The sequence below is a fragment of the Glossina fuscipes genome, unplaced genomic scaffold (genome assembly GCF_014805625.2).
Source record: "Glossina fuscipes isolate IAEA_lab_2018 unplaced genomic scaffold, Yale_Gfus_2 1, whole genome shotgun sequence".
NCBI lineage: Eukaryota > Metazoa > Arthropoda > Insecta > Diptera > Glossinidae > Glossina > Glossina fuscipes.
This window is the reverse complement of record NW_023998415.1, coordinates 48,205,109-48,228,528: the sequence shown is the minus strand read 5'-3', so window position 1 is coordinate 48,228,528 and position 23,420 is coordinate 48,205,109. Positions and strand designations below refer to the sequence as shown.

The window sequence follows — 23,420 nt, the reverse complement described above, 5'->3', positions numbered from 1 at the left end:
CCACTGTCCGTTCTCAAAAATTTGTTTACAAGCCTGCACTCCTCCTCTTTACCAAAGTTCTCAAGTTCAAAATCAATCCAAGAATTCACTGGCCACTAGTGCATATGAAAACCATATCATAGACTTATTGCATTTCCAGTTCGTTGAAAGCCCTATGACGTCCTGTCATCTATATTTCAAGACTATATGCATATTATAAAACATTATTAGCTACCAATAATGCATAATGCCCATAAATCGTGGTTGCAGAATTTCAACATCACTTTAGTTTATCCGATCTAAGCCAACTAGTTTTGAATAACTTTTTGGTTTTAATTTTTCCTGTTTATTTAAACGGCAATTTTGTGTTAACGTTCAGGAGACTGACCGACCTTTCATATAATTTAGATAAGAAATTTTTTACAAGCTGAAACTTGTTACAAAATCGCCTTATCGAAGCGCATTGCGTATGTGTGTGTGTGTGTGTGTGTGTGTGTGTGTGTGTGTGTGTGTTAGAATAATGATATTCGTTAAGAAATTTGTTTTATTGTTTACAAAAACAAAAATAAAAGTTAAATTCTGAAATTTCAAATTATTTGCTCGAGATTAAAAGACTTAATGTCTCTCTATTAACTGCGCTAAAGGCAAAGGTTGTAAACGTACATCCAAGAAATTGTCAGTATGATATTCGCCAGAATCGGAACAAGGCTGGCAACCACAAGCCGCGGGAATATCTAATTCCTTAATAAACTGCACACCATCAGCGCAAGTCAAAGGTACCGCAATTTTCTTATACGATTTAATGTTACAACAATGGCATACTTTATCATGAGCATATGTCACTGCAACAAAAAAAAAAAAAAAAAAAACAATCAATAAAACATTAAAAATATGAAATATAAATATATAAAAAATAATTTTCTCTCTCACATTCATTGTATTTAGAGCCGGAATTACAAGTGCCCATACATTCCGTAAAGCCCAATATAGGTTGATTATTTTTACAATGGCCATGGCCCGGCTTAAATACTTTAATCAAATTTACAGTTTCGGTATCCGCCAAAGATAACGGCAAGCAGTTTTCTATTTAAAGAAAAAACAAAAATTAAATTAAGTTTAGTCCAATCTTTCATTTTGCTTCTTTTCTTTTCCATTCTATTTACTAAGATATTCTGATTTCGGTGTTTCTTTGCATATCTTGCAGCAGCCTCCTTCATCTTCTAATAGCTCGCCAAAACATTGGCTTACATCGGGACATGTTTCTTGTGCCGAATTTACAATCAGACTTGTACCCACTTTTGTACACTTATACGTTGTACAATTGTCCTCTGATTTCCAAATGTCTTCCGGTTCGTATAAGACATCGTGATGTAGGCAAGCAGTTTGTATGCATTCGCCGCAGCATTTAATAGGATCCGCATTAACATATTTAAAGCCTTTTAAGCATTTCTTTTCACATATATCAGTAGTGGTTATGACTTGGGTCGAATCATTTGGTCCATAAGCGCACATTTCATGTTTGCAAGGATCACGAGGATCAATCCATTTTTCTGCAATTTTCTTAGTGAACTTCTTACCAGGGCCATAATCAACTATACAAAGATCCTTGGGTGGTCCTAAAAATAAAAGCGAAAAAAATTCTCAATTCCGAAGGGAAGTTTCAAATAAAATTAGAAATTCTTACCGCACTCATAACTGGGACAACAATCATCCGGTTCTTGCTTAGTGTAAACTTCGTAGAACTCCATGCCGCATTTTGGCGGTTTGGGGAGGCAAGTTGTTTTATCGCATATCACTTTTTGGGTGGGACAGCAGCCTATTTCTTCTTTCACAACGGTTTGACCATACTTTAAATAACCGACAGGTTCTAATGGATCACAATCCTCTTTAGGTTTACATTCTAATAAATTAATCAAAAATACTTTTTTATTTACTATTCTCTCTTTAAGTCTTAATTGCTCTCCTACCACATATATATTGCGGACACCCATCGGGACCTGTTTTCTGCTTTCTGAATTGTCCGGGCCCGCAAACAGGCATAATAGGCTCCAAGCAAACATCAGGCGGGGGTAATTTTGGTTCGGGCACACATGCGTATCTAGGACAGCATTGATCTTCATTTACAATCTTCTGCGGCTTGTATCCTTCAGCGCAAATATTTTCCTCAACCGAACACTTGTGTTCAACGCACTGCGTTTTACCGTTTTTATCACATAAGCATTCCGTGCATTTATCTTTTTGCCATCTATCGCCTAATATGTGATCGCTGTCCTCACATTTGACGCACATTTCTTCCCTAATGCATTTACCATTTTCCATAACTTTACCTGGAGGACAGAAGCAGCCCTCAAAACGTTCTTCAATTGGGCATATATCGTCCGAAGAGACTGTATTCACCACAGCACTAGTTTTCATATTAACTGCCTGGAATTCCGTAAGCAACTTCATAGTCTCGCAAGTCTTTGAACAACCGCAAGCATCGTACGTCATATCGGATGGACAATCATACGGGCACAAATCAGGTCGTCGCCAATTTAAACATATACCATGTTTGGCGCATTCGTTTGCATAGGCCGACAAAGACTCACAAGCGCCCTTTTGATCGTTACCTACTTTGCATATATCCTGCTGACAGGCTGACACGTAAATTACAGGATCCACAATCATATTACATTTGCCGAAAATTGCCTCTTCAAAGAACCATAAACAAGGATCTTTTTCCGGCGGCAAAGGTAAACAATCTTCTTTCACGACCTCTTCACTTAAACATTCGCTAGCGTCTAGACCTAATTTGGGCTCATCTGCTCGCCAGCTATTCATTATGTCTACAAAGTCCTGGCTAGGTTTTCGTTTTTTTTTCTTTGCAGGGTTTTCTTGGAAATCATTGTTCGGATTACCATCACAATCACCGCACAAACCTTCCATTTTACTTCCATACTTAACACTGGAGACACCAATGGAGAATATTAAATCATCAAAGGCAGCCTTTAGTTCGACATGTGATTCGTGCAAAGTGAGAATTAGTTCCTTGCCAACGACTTCACGCAAATTAATCCATGTATCTTTATAAGGCAACTTTTTAACCTCAAAACCATCGACAAATACTTTCAAAGCTTTCGGATTGTCAGATGATCGTTGAATATGAATAACATGATCGCCATTTAAAATATGCAAAGACTTGGCACAGCTTGAGAACTCGGGCGCTGTTGTACGTCCTAATTTATGACAATCGTCCATAGTAACATAAACCTAAAAGAAGAACATATACACTAACGTTTGCTTTTCACAAAAATAGCAAAAATGAAATAACAGAGTTACGTTTTGTGTAAACGTATTTTATGTTATGAATGAATGATTTTTAAACGCATAACTATTGAAATTGAAGAAAATTTTATTCACTTACCTGGAAAGTGTGCACTCCGGGCAGAACAATATCTCTGCTTAGCAGGTAGGTGCAATTTCCGTTAAAAGTGAAACTGTTACGATCATAGGTGAAATACTTTGAAGAACCTATGGTATTGCAAACGCAATCCTTACAATCAGCCAAAGTAACACATGTTTCACCTTTACGTACTGTACCCTCCGGACAATAACAGCCAGAGAAGCAAGCGTCTGAGATAACAGGACAATCATCGCTATTCAAAGTGTCACATGATAACTCACAGCGTCTCTTATAGCAATCCGAATGAACTAGAGGGGCAGGGCATGTAATTTCTAAAACAAAATGCAGAATTTCTCTTTTTGAAACTTTCTTAATTTTCGAAATCATGCACACACAAACTTACCACACATATGTACAGCACGCCATGTGTCCAATTGAATATTTGGATTTACTGTCAGGCATTTCTTAACGAAATCCTGCAATAGGTTACATTTACAACTTTTTGCGTCTCCGTTGCTCGCCTTAAGGCATTCGCAAGTAGTTTCCATGCATTTGCTGACAAATTGTTTGTAATTGACCGATTTGCCGCACTTCAAAAATGTTGGATGCCTAAAGCATTGAAAAAAACAGTCGTTTACAATAAATTTGGCAACCATTTCTTTATAACAATTACAACAAAATTAATGAAAAAGGGCACACAATTACTTACTTAATGGTATTACATAATGCTAAAGCTTTTTTTTGCAAGTCTAGAGGACACGTCTGTGGATAACACTCTTCCTTTGGTATACGCTTATCGAACCAGCTGTCGCCAAACTTAACGGTATTCGCTACAATAGTACCATTCGGTGTACGTTTGTCATCGCTAGCTACGCCATTGTAAAAACCACATAAGCCATCGACTGTCTTAATGTATTTCGAGGATATACCGATTTTAATGTAACCTATATCATCATATAAAACCCAAAAACCGCGCTTTGGTGATACCACTAGCACGGTATTGCCAGGTTGTGATATCACAAACGAAGCTTTACATGTGGGCGAATTGATAAGTTGTTGTACGGTGTACTCAAAACCATTAAAGTTTACACGCATATTAGGCATTATGGTGAGAATAGATTGCTTTTCCATATCTTTAATTGTAATCATTTTACGACATATCTTACGTAATTCATCCGTACATTGTAAGTGCACAGTTATAATCCAAGACGAATTAATTAGGTCTCGAGCTAATATATGACTGCAGGTATCGTACTTGAACTCGATACCATCAAAGGTAGTGAAGCTTTTGCCGCTAATCTCACACACATCGTCTTTAGTTGGTTTTAAAATGCAACTGTATCTCGGACAATCGCCGGGCTTAGACGTAGATCTATCCACTTCCACATCATAATTATTGGGACATTTCGGTTCGGGACAAGATGTGGTCTCATTCCTCTTTATTATCTTCACAGGTATTGGCACGCAAATAAACTCATCACAGGCTTGCTCTCTATTAAAATCAATTTCTTGTTTCGTGGACGGTAAAATTTCTTCAGAGGATGTTATAATTTTCGTCTTAGTGACCTTATTGCCTTCTCTTGTGACTGTATATTTTTCCGTAAACCTGCCGAAGCAAATAGACGACATTATATTATATATATATATATATATATATATATATATATTTAATTTGACTTACGTTGATGAGAACATTTGTGACATTTTCCTTAGTTTTTTTTCTGTCAATTTGAGTTTCATCTGAGGCGGGCATTCCGGTACCGGGCATGTTATAATTTCAGCTTAAAAAAAGCAATAAACAATCATTTTTAATTCTATTCTACTTTATTTAACGTAAAATAGACTTACTATCATTTAGAACTAGTTTCTCCGGTATAACGTCATATTTATCTCTACATGTTGCGTCTTCATCGTCAGCGCAATCCTGAACACCATTACACCAAACAACCTCTGGTATACAGTCACCACTTGAGGGACATAATTTTTGTTCTTTAGGACATGGCTCACATTTACAATAACAACCAGAGCCGACTACTGGACGTAAGTTGTCCGTGCAAGGTGGACATTTTTTAGGCTTGCAATTGCTATGACCACCCAAAACACAGACACATTCTTCGCAGTCCTTGTTTTCATATTTGGAGCCAATTGGATAAGTAATATAGTTCTCAACACACGGGCAAAGATTACTTTGTACACAAGAGCTACCATCCCAATAAAGGCCGTCTTGACATTTACAATCGCCTTCTTTACTATTTGGGTCAACCACACCCTCACAGTTCAAACATTTCGGATGTTTTGGCTGCTCTATCTCTACTAGAGAATCTCTGGTTACAGCTGCAATCATAAATTAAAAAAATAATACCTAATTCAAAACTTTCGATAAACGCTTACGATATTCTATAAAGCATCCTAGAGGCTCGACACGCATATTAATATTATTTTCCCATCTAGCGGGTACGATCTTTATATATTGAGTTAAAATCGGTGTCTTAAATTTAGAAATTTGCTGAGTATCGGAGTCCTGATTAGCACGGAAAATTTTCGGTTGTCCCTCCGGTGTGAGTGCCGTATTCCAAATCAACTTATTTTTAGAAAACAGTACCTTGAAACCTGTTACCCATCCTTCTGGACCCCCTTTCGTAATGAACCCGGATATATTTCGTGGTTCCAAAAAGTCAAACTCTATATATTCATTTGGTGTATTGATCATAGGTTTCCAACCATCGTTTGAAGAAAGCTTCAGTGAATCAATCAGTCTTGGTTTTTGTGCGGGCTTCGAAATGCGCCATATGCTACTGACTTTAATTTGATTGGGGCTCATCTGTCCATTGTCAACTCCCATTTCGTCGATGCATTTCTCATCCTCTTCCCATTCCCTGAAATATTCTTCTGTTGGCATTCTGACAGAAGGTTCTGTCACATATTCTTCAATCATCGTAGAGTCAATGGCATCACAGCCTAACAATTCCACACGCATGGCTATAGAACCGTGCCATTTTAGCGCGTAAATGCGTACTGATTTGGCTTCGATGGGTATTTTGAAAAGAGCTTTCACAGGAATACGTGAATCTAAGGGACCATTAAACAATTGTGGCATTTCAGTATCGTCTACGAGATAATGATAGGCCACGCCATCTTGACTATATAAAATCTGAAGATTAAAAATTGCATTCAATAATATTTCATAAAGAAGTAATCTCCGGTTCTTCTCCCACCTTGAATAAAGTTACATAATTATCAAAATCAGGATGACCAGCCATAACGATACCAAAGAGCGGTTCTCTCTCGGGTAAAGTGACTTGTAAATATTGCATTTGGTCATTTATCATAGGAGCCCAAGCGTCCGTCTGCTTTTTAGACGAAGGCAATAAACGACCATTTTGCGGAGAATACTTGGGACCAAGGCTAGAGCTGGCGCTAAGCACAGAATCTGGTAAAGGTTCCGGACCTTGAATAACCGGTCTTAACCTGTATGAAATTAAAATTTAAATTAATAAGAGAAATATCCAATTCTGTAGACGAACTTACAGTTCAGTGTCGCAATGCTTAAGCGTTGCTATCGTAGCGGGGAAGACTTCTTCGAATGGAGTGGTATCCGTAATAGGAGTTGCATTTGTTACTGGAGCCAAAGTAACTACCACAACTTTATTGGGCACACAGGTATAAGCGTTATCAATGCATTGACACACCTCCAACTCACCTACGAACGGCATGTGAGGTTGGACATATTTTTCAGATTGATCCATACAAGGACATTCGTCAGCTTCAACGCATGTGTTTTCATCACGCCAAAATTTACCACCGTCCTGACAATCAGCACGTTCTTTAGGCACACAGCCAGGTCTGCAGTGCTCTCCTTCTTTACAAAGACCACGCTTCTTCAATATCTTTAAAAATCATTAAAATTATTTGAAATATAAATAACTTATAATCTGAACAATTACTAAATTAAAAACATCTTAAAAAAGACATATCGGTAGCCGTTTAGCAACCGCTATCTTTGAAAAGTCTTTCGCTCTCGCTGTCTGAAATTCAGCTCAGTGTCTTTACTTTTAAGAAAAATGCAAAAAAAACAAAACTTACCATTCCATAGAAGTGGCAAGTGTGCTCACATTGATTAGCGCAATCGGAAATAACCTGGCCTTCGGGGCATACGTCCACATCCGTATCATTTATATTGCACATAGGTTTCAACTCTTGCACTACCCTTATATGATCGCAGTTGTTCATAACGGGATTAAACATCATACTATCGCCACAGGTTTTCTCCACATAGGTCCATTCGCCTGTAGACTTAGGAGTGCAATGCAAGAATCGATGACAATCTTCCGGATGCTCCTTGTATTCAGCCATTAGTAAATCACATTTTTGCCCAATTTCAGGTTTTTCTGTATGCGGGAAAACACTTATTTCTTTCTCCTCACACTGACAGAATACACGTATTTCGTAGTCATGACACTGGCCCACGCAGGTTAGACCGTTCTGTAAATTACAGTCAACATTTTCGTCCATAAAATCCGACGGCTCGTGACTGTTTATAACACGACATTCAATATCCTTCATATATTTTGTTTGGCATGTACCATAAATTGTTTCTCCTCGGTTGTATCGAGGTAGTTTCTCTTCATCGTTTAATCGTACCAACTTGCCGGAGGAATCGTTATCGTTATCAAACCAGCGAGTCCAGCCCTTAATACATTTAGATTGCATTCCATCGGAAATAGGCTTAAGCGTAATACCTTCGATAATTTTCGAAGGTTTATCAGTAATAATATCTTCCGTGCATCTAACACCGCTGCACACTTCTTTACGTTTCGAGCAACGACACGTCGAACAAGCATCTTGATAGAGAATATCACCTTCATAGTAGGTTTTCTCATCCTTAACCATGCAAACGGGTTTGCACTCCGACTTGGGAACGCAATCCTTATAAGTATCATTCGAATATATTAGACCTTCTTCGCAGGGTTTTATAAGACATCCTTCAACACAATTTTCGTTTTTACACATATGCTCAGCTGCGCTTTGATCCAAAAAGTTATCACAAGTTTCTACCGCACAAGCTGGTGTACAAGCTTTATACTCCGAACACTGAGGATCACACTGCATAGCTTTAAAAAGTAAATGCATTTTTTTATAACAATTTAAATACTTTTGTTCTCTTAACGTTTCTTTATTAAAATGTCATGCGACTAAGTAAAATTGTTTACCTAACCTATAAATCTCTTCTTATAAATATCAAGTAATTATTAGTGAATGTGTGCATAATGCTTTGTGCTCGGCAAACATAAGAAAAAGTGCCATAAACTATAGTGTGTCGGAAATTATATTACAGACGTTCTGATCTGTAAGATGGTTTTATTTATTTATTTATTTATTTTCTTTTTTTATCTACTAACCAATAAGCAAGCCGATAAAGTCGAAACTTGTACCGGCTTTTGTTTGTGACGATTATCACGTCAGCCAAAATTGCATCCCATTTTTTTTCTAAAGATTTACGCATACACGAAAACAGCGATGTCAACAGTAGTATCTTTAGAAACTAATTTACATTTACAAGCGCATTTCAATTTAAATCTTTATTTTTCTTTAACCAAAAGTCTCGCCATAGAGCGACAAGCTGCGAATTACATCAAACACATAAGTTTCACTAGTCTAGGTTACAGGTTGTGTGTACTTGAATTTTTCATAGTCAACCATTTTATTAACGAATAATTAAGTTCAATACATGTGTACGAACGAAAGCAAAATGAAATAGATAGAGAGACAGTTAAAAACCCTTCAAACAATATAATCCAAAAACTGCATGTGAAAGAAACATATTTTAATTGAATGCATACTTTGGTAAACAATACTTACGACAAAAGTGAGGTTTACGCCACCTAATGTTAATACCCTTTTGAGAACAAGCATGTGCATAGGCTGCAATTGCCGTGCACAGACATTCACAGTCGCCGCCCTGATCACAAGCACACGTATCAAATATGCAACGTTTTAAGTACCTTTCAAATGGCACTTCAGCATGACAATCCTACGTTAGGAATTTTAATTATATTACAATGAAATTGCAAAACATACAGGCAATGTTAAAATACAAAAAAAAAAGACAAAAACGAAAAACGAAAGAAACTAAATTTTATGCTCAGCGTTTTTCGTCAGGTCAGCTATTTTCTACGTACCTTGAACATAGGAGACTTGAGAATTCCGCATTTGAGTTGCGCCCACGTTTCACGTTCTGGATGCTCTTTGCACGCATCAATTGGTTGTGTTGGCATAGCACAATACTTTTGCACCTTCCAGGAATGACCAAAGATAAGAGGACTGGTCTCTGGGCTTTGCGATGGTGTTTGCATGTCATCTATAGCATTATCATTGTAATTGCCACACAAACCATTCACTTTATTTTTCCACTCGTTGCCCAATCTCACATACACTCTCGTACCCTCGTCCCATTTAACTTGCAAATGCAATGGCACCACTTCAATGACAATAAACACGCCCGCCTTATAAATATGAAACGCACCATGCGCTTTCGCATTAACAGTGTCACGTAATTCTGGAAGAAAAACTCTTGCTAACATTTAAATTTACTTCACTTTACTCCAATTTACTTTTCATTAAGGACTTGCTAGGATCTGCTAGATAAGAAGAGTCACTGGTTAAAGTTAACGTATCTTGAATATTGCCGGTTAAAGAAATTTCCACTGATTTTGAGCAAGTGACTCCCATAGTACCGCATAATACATTTTGTATGACTATCGTAAACCCATCACCATTGGGGCCTACGCCTTTCGATAGCACGTAGTCGCAAGCTCCCTGAAAATCGAACTCGTGATTGTCGAACGTAGTAAAATGAGAGTCCCCCCAAACACTACAGGTGGACTCACAACCATTATCGGAACACTTCCAATAACCGGCTTGGCATTCGCTGAAATGAAAATAACTCACGCAAATCAAGTATTTCGCAACGAATGAATAATGCGGATATTTTTATACGCATAAAATATATATAGTGTTTGCAAACATTAAATTCTAAATCGTTTTTACGATTGTCATTCTGCATACGCGTTTTTTGTAATGTCTTTGATTACAAAAGGTAAATGCATCGAGGTCAAATTTGTCAAAAACAATCCCACAGCACGTGTAAAAAAATTGAAAAAATCGCCCACCCATTAAAATGTAATTTTCTTCGTTTTTTTTTTTTTAGCGCAAATTAGTTGAGTGCAAACTATTCGATCGCAGCCAACTATAATTTTGTTATCCGTTAGTGGTCAAAAAAACAAAAAAAAAAAGCCCTTCCTCTGGGTTAATGAACACCACCTACCAAGTATTGCAATCTTCTTGGATTTTTTCACCATCGCTGAAGCTTTTTCCCCCATGATGGCACGAACAATTCTCTGGCAGTACACACATTTTCCTTGATGTATCGTATACGTAGCCAATCATGCACGAACAGCCAGGAAGACAGTCGTCTAAATCCTCAACATACAAATGCATATTTTTACAAGTCTTTGGTTCTTTAGGTACGCATTTTGTGAATTCAGCGTAAGGTCGCATTGCACACTCTGCTTTCAATTCAGAAGATGGAGGATACTGTTTATCATCGCCCGGTTCGGCATCTTCGCACTCCCACAAGCCATTGCGACAAGTACATAAGTCCAAAAATTTTCTGCCTGGACGCACTTCTTTATATCCTGCTTTAAATGTCATGCCGTCAAACGAACAATGACACTTGCTTTGAGGCACACATTCGTTGTTTTCGTTCAAATACTCGCCATGCGGACAACGACAACCTTCCACGCATTCTCTTTGGCAAGTATTCTTTGTAGCCAAATCTTCGCATGTATGAGAACAGCTATCACCACATTCATCGTATACCTGGCCGTTTGGGCATTTTATGGCTACCAATACACAAGAATGAAATCAAGACTTTTTAATTAATACTATATAAAAGCATACCGCATTCTTTTACAGCTAGGCGCCAACCCGTTTTAATGCCTTGTCTCATACACTCGGCGCCATAAGCCGACAATATGGGACAATAGCATTGCTCTGGTTCTTCCTTGCAAGCGCACACATCGTATAAGCAATCCTCATAATATTGTTCGGGTTCCACGGTCCAATGACAATCTTGAAAAATATCTTCGGTAACCCAAGCGCAGTATTTTTCGGCGGATGATTTTTTTTCCGGATGCGCGGTACAGGGATGTGGCACTATTGAAGGTTGTGCGCTAAAATCGCAGGTATCTTTAACACGCCATTTATCAGCAAATGGCCCCGCTGAGGTTTCTATATCGCCCTCAGGTGTCAAGAAATCATCCTGGGTATTGGAATTAAATGTTCCACATAGACCAGCTGTTTGATCGCGATAATTTGGTGGGGCATCTATGTACACACGGGATATTCCATCCCACCATACACGTAGACCGTTGTTAAATTCGACCGTCATAAAAGTTGAACTTACATGACGTATCAAAACTTCGTTGTTCCCTAATATTTTTGGTAGCTTCATGATTTGCTTGTTATTTACTGTTACAAAAGATCCCTGATCTAATTTTACGGCTGTTGGAATGCCTGAGTTTTGTATGAAACGTAAAGTAACAGATTTGGTACAAGAAGGATTCTCAGAAGATGGCGAAAGATTAAGATTTTCTGAAATGGCTCCTGAGCAGGCTACGTTTTCTGTTTCCACTGAAATATTGCTCGTCTTAAGCATGTAGTAAGTACATTTACCCATGAAATCGTAACGCTTGCCATCAAAAGTTTGATAATGCGGGTCACCTATGGCACCACAACGGGCGCCACAAGCTTTATCCGTACAGCTCCATTGGCCATTTTTGCAAGTGCTAAAGTTATAAGAAAGTCAACAAAAAGAATATATATATGTATATATATATATACGTATATATATAGATATAGATATATATATATATATATATATATAAAGAATATATATATATATATAATATATGCTACAGAAAAAATATATTCTTTCTCGTATAGAAACGCACCATGTATTGCAGTTCTTCTTGACAGTAGCTTCGGGTTTGAATTCCTTGCCACGCATTTTGCACGGACACAATTCCGGAGTAATGCAAGCTTCTTTATATTGCACAGTACCCGCAGGACAGAAACAACCTTCATTACATTTGCCAGTAGTAGGCACGGCGGCAGATTCGCAACTAGCTTCTACATCAGGTCCACAAGGCAAATACACTCTACCAAAATTGCAACTAATCGCTAGTGAAGACAACAATTAATATTAAGCGAGCAAAAAAATCTCTTTTCAAAACAAAACTTACGACATATTTCTAAATTTCGCCAACCATGTTCCAATTTCACGCCTTTAAAAGTACACTCCTTGGCCAGCGTGGAAAGTGTATTACAATTACATGATTCCGGATGCTCTCGATTGTCGCAATTGCAATAATCATCGATGCAACTACGTAACAATGCCTCAAAATTGAATAGTTTCATACATTCTTCCAATTTTTCATTGGCTAACAAACGCTCACAAACACTAACTGCTTGCTTACGTTTGCCGGTGTCACACGATTTCGGATCATATTCCAGTTCAACTTGGTTTTCCATAACGCAAGTGCTTGACGGATCCTCAACACGCCAAGAATCGGTGAACGAGTTTACCGTTTCTACCACTGCACCAGCTTTGGTAATCAAATCATTACGATAATCGCCATCTAACGAGCCACAAAGACCACCAACGCGGCCCCATAACACCGGACTGGCTCGTACGCCTACATATTGATAATGATCCCAATCTATTTGTAAGCCTACCCGTACTAAATCAATCAGCAAATGCTGAGCCACCGGCATTACTTTCATACCCATTACTTGAGCCGGTATAGGAAATTTTTTTGTAGGTGTATACATGTTTATAGTCCCGTCTAAAGAAAGAATCTCATTGAAAACAATATTTGTAAAAGAGACGATAACACTTTCTGCCTACTTTGGTTTTCAAAAGTGAACAAAATTGAATCCCAATACAAACTGAGAGAGTGAGAACACCCGTACTCAGAACCCCGTGGACAAGCTTTAAGTGTAACATCAAAGGTGCCGTCCAATTGATCGATAATCAGAGTGTGAGGGCAAGAAGAAAGAGACGCTCTACGAAAAGAATAAATAAAAAAAGAGTTATAAGCTCAAAAGAATGATAGGGAAAATTGGAGAAACTTACTTATATATGAAACCATCGAAAGTTTTTACATTATTGCCACCCCAAGTAGCGCAAATAGCTGGCTGTGGTGAGTAATCGAGGGTAACATTTATATCAGCAGTCGTATATAAAGCATAACTAATGGGCGAAACGACTGTCTCTTCAGACGACCACCACTCCTGAAATGAACGAAACTCAATGACATCACGAGACATAATTCAGAAATATGGATTTCATGATTTACGCTTTTTTGCTCGAGATCTTTATATTTGGCTATCACAGCTATCATCTTTTCACGTTCGGTTAAATGTTCATAAATGCCTCCACCGCTAACTACTAAGCCATTATGTTGCACAAAATGAGCTTTTTGTGTCCCGGGTCTAGTTATATATCCAGACGCTGAAAAAAATCATATCAGAAAATTATATCCGGCTATAGACGAATTTTTCATACCCACCACCTTCATTTTACCTAACTAAATATAATTGTCTTACAAAAATTGCCTTGTTTCTGATCTAAACAAACATTTACGCAACACAAAGAATACCGCACAGAACTTATAATATAAATATTAATGGATCTATCTGCTTTTTACATGAAAACCCATTGTATATATCTACATATACTCTTTTTATAGATTTCACTGGCCTCTTACCACAACATAACGTGATCACTCCATATTATTAGAAATGTCGACTATTAAGGACTGGCTAATAACAGATTTAACTTATCATTTGTAGGAAGGTCCTTTTGTAAAACCCAATACTCTAGGAGAGGTCAAAACCCCCCACAAGCAAAATATGAAAATAAAATTTTGTTCGCGTCGTCACAACAATAGAAGAATGTCGTGTAAATTTGGCGTAGAAAATTTTATGGGTGAAATCACATTATTGAGCTGATTCTCATCCTTAAAATACTACACTACAAATTAGATTTATACACACAAGTGTATAAGAGCTTGAGTTACATTAGCATCCTTATGCGGAATGGGAATCCGAAAAAGCAATCAATGTTGTTGACATCTACGATAACAATTGTTTTATGTATGCAATCATTATTCTGCATTCATTTTCTTTCATTCTCGCTGAGGAACAACAATTTTTAGTTTCATGTTAGTATTTAGTGGAGAATTTCATGAATGCAATGAAAAAACTGCGACTAATGGCAATTATTTCAAATTCATGAAAACTAACTGAAGGAAATTCCAAAAACTCTATTCCTACATACCTATAAGTTTATAATTATGAGTTTTGCTTCAATTTGAAGAAAATCTTCGCTGTAAACGCATCATTACGTGATGTTATATAAACTGTACTCCTGCTCTGTGTACTCCTGCTCTATATATTTGTGCTGTATTTTCTTAAAAAAAAGTTTTATTATAAAAAAAACCTTGATTATGAAGTTAATCTTCCAGACGACAACTTTTACATACTGCCAGGGACATGAGGCCTGCAATGCAAAATTCATTCGGATATAGAAAAGCCTCGATTATGGAATTAATCTTTTAGACGAGGATATTTACACATTACCGAAGGCATGACGCCTGCAACGGAGAATTGTCCGGAATAAATAGTTCGCAATGCATTTCTGGCATAAGGCAGGATGAGAATTTTAGGTTAAATGAAAAATTAGGGAAATCGATTATTGGCAACATTAAGAAGAGGAAGCTTAAAGTATAGACGTATACACGGGCAGCTAGGTGATGACGATGAATATTATATTTATTGGCAAGGTGGAAATTATCGCCAAATTGAGAGAAAGAACAAGACCCGAGCTACGACATGAAACCGAACCCACCGAGTATATCGTCAAATTGAGAGAAGTACAGTTTCTATCGCCCAACCATTCGAAGAGAAGATCGAATGAAAACGTGCATAAAACGCGAAAGTCAATAATAGAGCATCAGCCGGGTTGAATAAAAATTAGAAAAAAATCAGGCAATAAAGAGGCGGCTCTGGACATCGCCAGTCTAGAAAAAGAACGAAAACGTTGGATGAAAATTTAAGTGCACAACTTACTAGAATAAAAGGGCAATGAAGAATGAGTTCCAGATAAGGGGAAGAAAATTGAATTGTTAAAAGCAAACATTTACCCGAAGTCACGAACCCAGCACTCAATAGCTGAAAATTAAAGCAACGTTAACAATATGCACCATTCAGTATGAAGAAGATATGAAAATGGTGTCCCACGAGAATATTCGTTCGTTGCGGTAGTTTGTGGTTTCCAAAGCCAATTAAATGTTGTTTAAACAAAGATGAGGTTACGTACAATTTTTGAGGCAATCCAATAAGAGGCCACTAAACGCCACTGTAGAAAAAGACTCTTTTGTATCTGCTCTACTTAGCACGTTAGGTTAAAGAAAATCGAAAGCTTTCTAGATATGCTCTGTTTATTTATTATGGCATTAAGCGCGGAATGCTTTTCTTTCTTCGGATACAATGACAACTTTCGAGAACGCATAGATAGATTTAGTTTTTTCAAATATCAGCAATTCGATGGACAAGAGATGATGAAAACCTAGCAGACAGAAGCGGCTGACTACTAATTTTAGATTATATGTGAAAATTATCAGGCTTTCATGAGTAATCAATTAAAACTTGAAACATAAAATTTCAATGCTTTATATAATACGGTGTATGCGTGGCCGATTTTTCACATTTTTATATAGATACAGTAGCATCATTCATAGACTGCAGATATACATCGAAATTTGTATCGCTGCAACTGTTGTATAATAGTTTATGAGTAAGCAAGAGTGTTCTCTGTTTATGTAATAGCGTAGGCGTGTCCTTGCAAAAAATTGCTTCATTTTTGATACCAAAGGAATTTTTTGCGCGAACAGACAGTAGGCAGATGAGCTTAAATCCATTTAGAATTTGAGGCTGATCGACAATATCTATATATATACTTTTTCTAATCTCTAAAACTTCCTTGTGAGTGTTGCCTTTGATGGTGGTATAGCAATGGTAAAGTTTTTTCTTTTTTTTCCACTTACGATATATGCATTTCGGTAAAGGGGTGGGATAAAATTCACCCTCACTATATTTGCATTTATATTCCTCTTCCAAATTGCCGTGTACTATAAGGCCTTGGACATCGGGGCAAGTAAGAGAACATTTTGTTAACTCATGATCGTAGGAACATTTATAGTTGCCGTTAAAAGCAGTTTTAGTTATATTACAAGCATCCACATTATATTGACAATGGTCGCCACGATACATTTTCGAGCATTGGCAAACATTAAAAGATATGCACTGTCCCTCATTGGCACAAGCAGGTGCGCAAGTAGCTAAAATTAAAATCCATACTCAACATAAAATGAATTGAAAAAAAAAACAAAAACCGAGAAAACTTACGCGCACAATCCGGTGGCTTAGCCAAGCCTGATTTCGTATGTACCCATTGACCATCTTGGCACTCAATATTAGTTATATTACTTCCATCGGGATAACGAAAACCACGCATACACTCCGCATTGCAAACACTAAGGAATTAAACAAACGTTCAAGTAATCGTTCAAATTAGGTAAATAAAAGACTGGTCTATACTTATTGGCACATGTGACTTTAGAATTCTTCGGTATCGGCGGCTTCGAAGCACATATAGATTTCTTATATTGGCATAGAGGACCTGAGAAATTATCAGGGCATTTGCAGTAGCCAGCCTCCACACAGATACCATTATTTTGACATGCAGGATTGCAAGAAGCTTGACATGGTGGCACACTCATAAATTCCGAATTACGTATAATCCATGAACCGCCAATACAAACAAGTTTTAAAACATTTGTGCCATCTGGGAAGCTATGCATATGTGGGCAGCTGACTTGGCATTGTTCATTGCGACAATTATACATCACATTAACTGGCAATATATACGATGAACAACTACCATACGGGGGCAATTGTTTCGGTCCCATACTCTTTAAAAAGTTTAAAGTCTGTTGTTGTTCCCTTTCTCTGAAAAAATTATATTAAATTTGATAGATGAAATGTAATAAATAGAACATATACCCTCGATTAAGCATAGCTTGTAAATCAGGTGGTCGTGGTCGTCCAATTTTGGGACTTTTAAAACTGCCATAGCCACTATATAAAATATGAAAATTTTCAATAATACAAACATAAAAACATGTGATAATAATATATTCACCCCATATTTATGCCTCCTCTGCCATAACCAAATGGTGAGTGAAAGCCAAAAGATGATCTGCACAAAAGTTAGTTAAGTGAATAAGTTTCATTAAATTTAAGAAAGATCACATATCGGAACGTTTATGAAGTTATAAGTATAACGAAATTGCGAAGCATTTGTTTAAGCTGCACTTTTTGTATTATTGTCAGCATTTTTGTGCGGGCATCTTGCCCATTTCTTCTTAACTGATCTTTAGCCACAAAGGCTGCGAACATATCTACCAAAGTTTTAGCAATCTATTTTAATTGTAGTGACCGTGACAGCCACAATCTATATTGGAAGGATGAGACGACGCAGCATTTTTTTTTATTCAATATCAATGGATAATGTAATGTTGTCTAAAAAAAATTTTTTACTGCCCATCGCCTAAGATGTGTAATACGTATCAAAGGCGCAAGCATCTTAGCTATGTTATAAGTCAACGAATCGGTCAAAACATGTTCAACATAGTTTTTTTTGTATGGCTCCAGGATATTTTTACCCTAAATTACAGAACAGACTATAGATTGTTCACGAAAGCTTATCGATGCTCTGTACATTTTACCCTTACTAGTGCGGGCATGTTCATCAATCAGGACCACTTTTAAAACGTAACTAAGCGGAACTAATCTAAGAATAGATTCTGGGATGGAGTGCCGTTAAGCCGAATTGTTCCTTTTAGTTTCAGTTATAAACTGTACTGTAGGACAGACGGTAGAGTACGATTAGCTCGATTAGAAATCTTTGATTCGATAAATTAGTAAAAATGTCTTTGTATTTCTACTACTCGATAAGTGATAGATAACAACATATTACTATAACTACTACTACTACTACTATTACCTAAGTAAATAAAGTAAAAAATTAAAAAAATGCTTATTTATTATATATACATATATATATATATATATATATATAACATTACCTAGCGTTAGTTGAGACTTTTGAAGCAGTTGGTTGCGACTGCCCGAAATAACCACCAAAAGAACCACGTTCTTCGCGTTTATATTCATCATTTTCGTTGGCATCTTTTATTGGGCTAATATGAAAAGGAAATCGAGAATTTAGAACAGAATAAAATTTAAATCAAAATTTTCTTATTATAAGCCATGTTTAATATAATAGGTGCTTGCATGAATTTTGATCAGCGCTATCTCTTGATGAAAGTGATAAGGTAATGCCAAGTATACAATGGTTAAATGCGATGATTTTTAACTTTCTCAAAACACTTTCATGAATCACTGTAATGGAAAAGAACCAAAAGGATAACCAAAATGGCTGCGCTACGCATTGACTGAAAAAGCCATTTTGGCCACTTGTTGGAAGAATTGTCAAGGCCACAGGATTGCAGCTGCAATGGGAAGATCTGCCATACCCAACGTACTCACCACGCGTAGTGTCTTTTGATTACCACTTGTTCAGGTCAATGTGGCATGGCTTGGCTGACTTGCGCGATTTTGAAACGCTGAAGAAGCAAGAAAATGAATCAATACCGAACCAATATAAATTTTTTCAAAACGATATCGACATGCTGCCAGAAGGATGGGAAAGATTTGATGGCTTCATTTTGCGGCCAGGAGAATGTTTACAACAGACATTATATCCGCGGACAGACGAACGGTGTTTAATTTGATTAAGAATTTGATGCTGATCAAGAATATGCATAATTTATGGGGTCTCTGATGCTTCCTTCTAAGAAATATAATTTTTTCATTGCAGGTAATACGGTACTGCACTAATTTTTTGGCAAAAAAAAACCTGTAGAGAGCTACACGAACTATATAAACTTATGGGAAAAATCTTTAGAATAAAACACATACTTTGTGACTTCAGAGACGTTCTCCTAAACTCTCTCGATCAAACATATTCATTACAATTAATCCCAAAAATTGTTCGCAGAATAAGATCCTCTACAAGTCTATAATTGTAGAAAAATGTCCAAATAAATCTTTTAATTTTGCCATTAATCAGCATTAACATCTGCGGCTGAATACATATTTAGTCACATAGTTGAAGAACTTATTCCTTTGGAATAAATGAACTTTAATAGCAAGAATTTTGCTACATGCAGGCATGCAGGGCGGTTTTAAAAGTCAAAACTCCACGAAACGTAAAATTCGAAAAAAAGTAGGAAATATTCTAAAAAGTAGGAAGAGCACTATTAAGCAAGGCTTCTTTTTTTTCTTTTATACCACCCATCATCGAAGGATGAGGGGTATATTCATTTTGCCAAAACGTTTGCAACGCCCAGAACGAAGCATGAAAAACCCCACATAATCAGCATCAAATTCTAAATCGAGTTAAGCATATTCATCTGTCCGTCTGTTGTAAACATCCTCCTGATCGCAAAAATGACGATTTCAAATTTGGCAGAAACAGTGGAAGTTCTTGCACACAAGCTGGCATTTAAAATGGGCCAAATAGGTTGAAAACCACGCCCAACACACCCCGGTTTTTTTGAAGGGAATAGAGCGATGCTGTAACATTGACCACGCCTACCCAACATTGTGGTTATTTTCAAAATTTAATTAATTTATCAATAGCAAAGTATCCAAAATTTTGGAAAATTTCAAATCTTGAATGCACCTAAATGTGTCCGCCTGTTAGTCTGTCCATCTGTCTGTTTGCGTAACTTTCTCCCGCTGGTAAAAATGAAGATTTCGCCTACAAATTTGCAAAAGAATTTGCAATTGACCAAAATTTTTCAAAGGACACGCCTGCATAACAACGCCCACGTGACTCTACAACAAAAACATTTTTATTTTGAAATCAGAAGAAATCAATTGCGCTCACTCCATATTATAAACCATGAAAATTTAGTTCTTTTCCTGTTTTTGTTTGTTTTAGGATAACGGCGATGTGTATAAAAGCTTCGGTCTCAACCGAATTTAATTTTCTTACTACTTACTGTTTTTTTTAAAGGTAAACTAAATAGTTAGACTAGTCGCCTTAATGAAGTCAAATATTGTATTGATACTAATATCCATAGGGTATAGATACTCTGAAGACAAGACGCCGAAGATTGAAAGCCCGTTGGGTGTTCGCAAAGTGTATATTTAATCTTAATGTTCCGTCGATAATTCCAAATTGGATTAAGAATAGAATGAAGTCCCCCAAAATTTCAGTTAACTGCGCAATAATTTTTCATGCGATCATTTTTGTGAAAATTCACTTCATAATTTTCTTCATATTATTCAAATGTACGGATCGAAGACACCAGAACACGTATATTTCATTATAATACTATAGTGTCGTTCTCTTTGCGGTACCCAGAAAAGCATATCGGAGTTCCTACGCAATTTTCTTCTCATACTCCCGTACGTGATGCGTCTTATCAATGAACGTAGTTCGCGAATATTTTTGATGACTTGCCTTCGGTAGATATAAGGCGCAAGAGTGTGACGAATACGTGCAAAATTCACTAACAAACAAAATGTGTAGATACAAAGATGTCCTTTGGACAATTCTGGTCGATAATTTTTGCAATTAATTTTTAAAATTCGAGTAAAAATAACAAAATTGTAGATTCTCTTTTCATTTATCAGCGCGATTGGGATTTTCGAGTTCATACAAATTTGAATGAAGAAAGTGGATTGATAGATTATGTCTGATATATATAACAAAAAGCCCGATACCATACTAGTAATGTCCGAAATGACGAGGAAAAACCTTGAAAAGCCCGGAAAAATTCCTAGATATTAGAAAACATTAAGATCTACGATGATCTGAGAAATATTTATTATACTCCAAGCAATATTGATTATACACGCAACCTCCGAGTAAAAAATGTTAAATAAAAAAAAAGTTTGCAAACATCTTGCAAAATTAGTTAACTAATCGTTCATCTTAAGATGAACGCTTAAAAATTTTAGCAAGTAATAACCAAAAATATACTTGTCCGGCGACTTAGGCGAACGATCTGCTTAAAAACAGCTGACAATTGGAGTATTTTTGGACCTGATCCCCAAGCACGTGCAAGTAAAAAACTATAGAAGTAAAAAATATCAAAACATTGGCCTTGAAAGCTTGTAACCTTAGCAGATAATGAGTTCAAGTCAATACGGCAAATATCAAGGCCATCGTGACGTCGAATAGGAAGCTACGATTTTTAGTATATAATATTTATTTTTTAAGAAATTTACATTTTTTTTTTTTTTTTTTTTTTTTTTTTTGGTTTCAGAGAATAAAAACATCCGTTTTATCTATTCATTAATTTATTATATTAGTATAAAATCGTCTTACATCAATATTATGAATGAATTTTAATTTAAGATCACTTAAGAATAATTGCATTAAACATGCGTGATATTTAATCTTTATTTTACTTATCATTTTTAAGTAGATTTTTAAAATTTTTTTTCCCCTTATTATTTTTCAACTTTTTTTTACATAAAAAATTTTCTAAAGAGATTTTTTTTGAAAACTCACTTTATTTCCTCGGATATAAATAAATCATTGATTTCAGGTTTTGCTGCAGCAACAAGAGCAGTAATAACTGCTAATAACAGCAGCTTACACATAATATATATATTTTTGGTAATAATTCCTTAAAAATACAAAAATTTTTCGTTTAAGTTTGTGCAACAGTTTACTTGAAACTTTTTTTTCAACAAATCTTTTAAAAAGAAGTTCATATTGTCAGAGAGTACCGGTAGTAAATCGTATAAAATGCAAAGATGTCCGTCCACGTTACAACTTATTTTATAAATTTATAATTTTGATTCTATTGAAACACCAATCAACACTGAAGGATTTGAAATACACAACTATATTTAATTGGAAGAAGTACTTTTGCTTTTATAGCGTGAGTACGGCAAAAAGTTATTTGGATACCTTTCATCATTAAGAAAATGTAGTCGACCTTTTAAAGCGCTTCGGACCAAGTTGTAATTCGATATATAAGGTGTTGAAAGTATTGTATTAAAACGTGTGATGCACTTTTTCCGAGATGTTAAAGGCGATCTTGAAAGTGAACATATTATTAACAAGTACGATTATTCGCATTCAGTTTGAGTGGGCAGAGCAAAAGCTACCTTGAAGATGCAAGTATCGAAATTTTTTTCCTTTTTCTATTGGCCAAACTGCAATGTTACGCACGCACACACACACACACACACACACACGCACACGCAAGTATTTTCGCACTTCATATAGTTGGAGAGCAACTGAAATTTCCCTTTGAATATATCATTCATTCAATCTATTAATAATTATAAATCATCTTGAAATGAAACTTCATCCTAGTCAAGATTTGTTGAAACTTTATTAGGGAACTTCTAATATACCGTTTCTAAATGTTACAAATCAAATGGCAAGATTTGCATACTACCCAAGTCCGTTTGAATTTGGATTTGGTATTAATTATATAAAAACATTTCAAAAGATTAGAAAATTGTTTTTTTTTTTTTCTACGCCTAAGGAAATTGTTTTAAGATATGAATGAAGCTATCGTTGGGAATTTTTGCGCAATAACTAAGATTTCCACAAGTATGGCTTTACTTTAATGTATCAAAGGCTAAGTTCAGTAATTATTTTATCAAAAAATACATACACATTGAGCTTGAACTAAATTCTTAATCATCGAAGACTTGAACACTTTTAATGTTATTTTTAATTTTATTAAATATTTTTTTTTTTTTTTTTTTCTTAAGAATAATAGCAAAAAAAAAAAAGTTTCAATTTTATCATATAAGTACAATTTTTTTTTTGCTC

At 36.1% G+C, this 23,420-nt stretch overlaps 1 protein-coding gene across 1 annotated transcript; it reads right to left on the bottom strand.

Moving 5' to 3' along the window:
* Positions 1 to 517: 517 nt before the first annotated feature.
* On the bottom strand, positions 518 to 23,119 carry LOC119645032 (hemocytin). The gene is made up of 32 exons (XM_038044826.1): positions 22,358 to 23,119; positions 22,137 to 22,254; positions 18,634 to 18,747; positions 17,688 to 17,744; positions 17,549 to 17,623; positions 17,084 to 17,494; positions 16,892 to 17,019; positions 16,531 to 16,824; positions 13,780 to 13,934; positions 13,557 to 13,714; positions 13,329 to 13,486; positions 12,664 to 13,266; positions 12,373 to 12,601; positions 11,321 to 12,207; positions 10,686 to 11,262; positions 9,973 to 10,289; positions 9,541 to 9,917; positions 9,221 to 9,392; positions 7,445 to 8,472; positions 6,890 to 7,248; positions 6,577 to 6,829; positions 5,753 to 6,512; positions 5,210 to 5,695; positions 5,043 to 5,142; positions 4,071 to 4,967; positions 3,765 to 3,970; positions 3,383 to 3,693; positions 1,947 to 3,228; positions 1,664 to 1,879; positions 1,143 to 1,595; positions 910 to 1,062; positions 518 to 821 (listed from the first exon to the last, which is right to left on the bottom strand). The coding sequence occupies exons 2-32, from the start codon at positions 22,226 to 22,228 to the stop codon at positions 595 to 597; spliced, it is 11,535 nt and encodes a 3,844-aa protein (XP_037900754.1). The 5' UTR covers positions 22,229 to 22,254; positions 22,358 to 23,119; the 3' UTR covers positions 518 to 594.
* Positions 23,120 to 23,420: the final 301 nt, after the last annotated feature.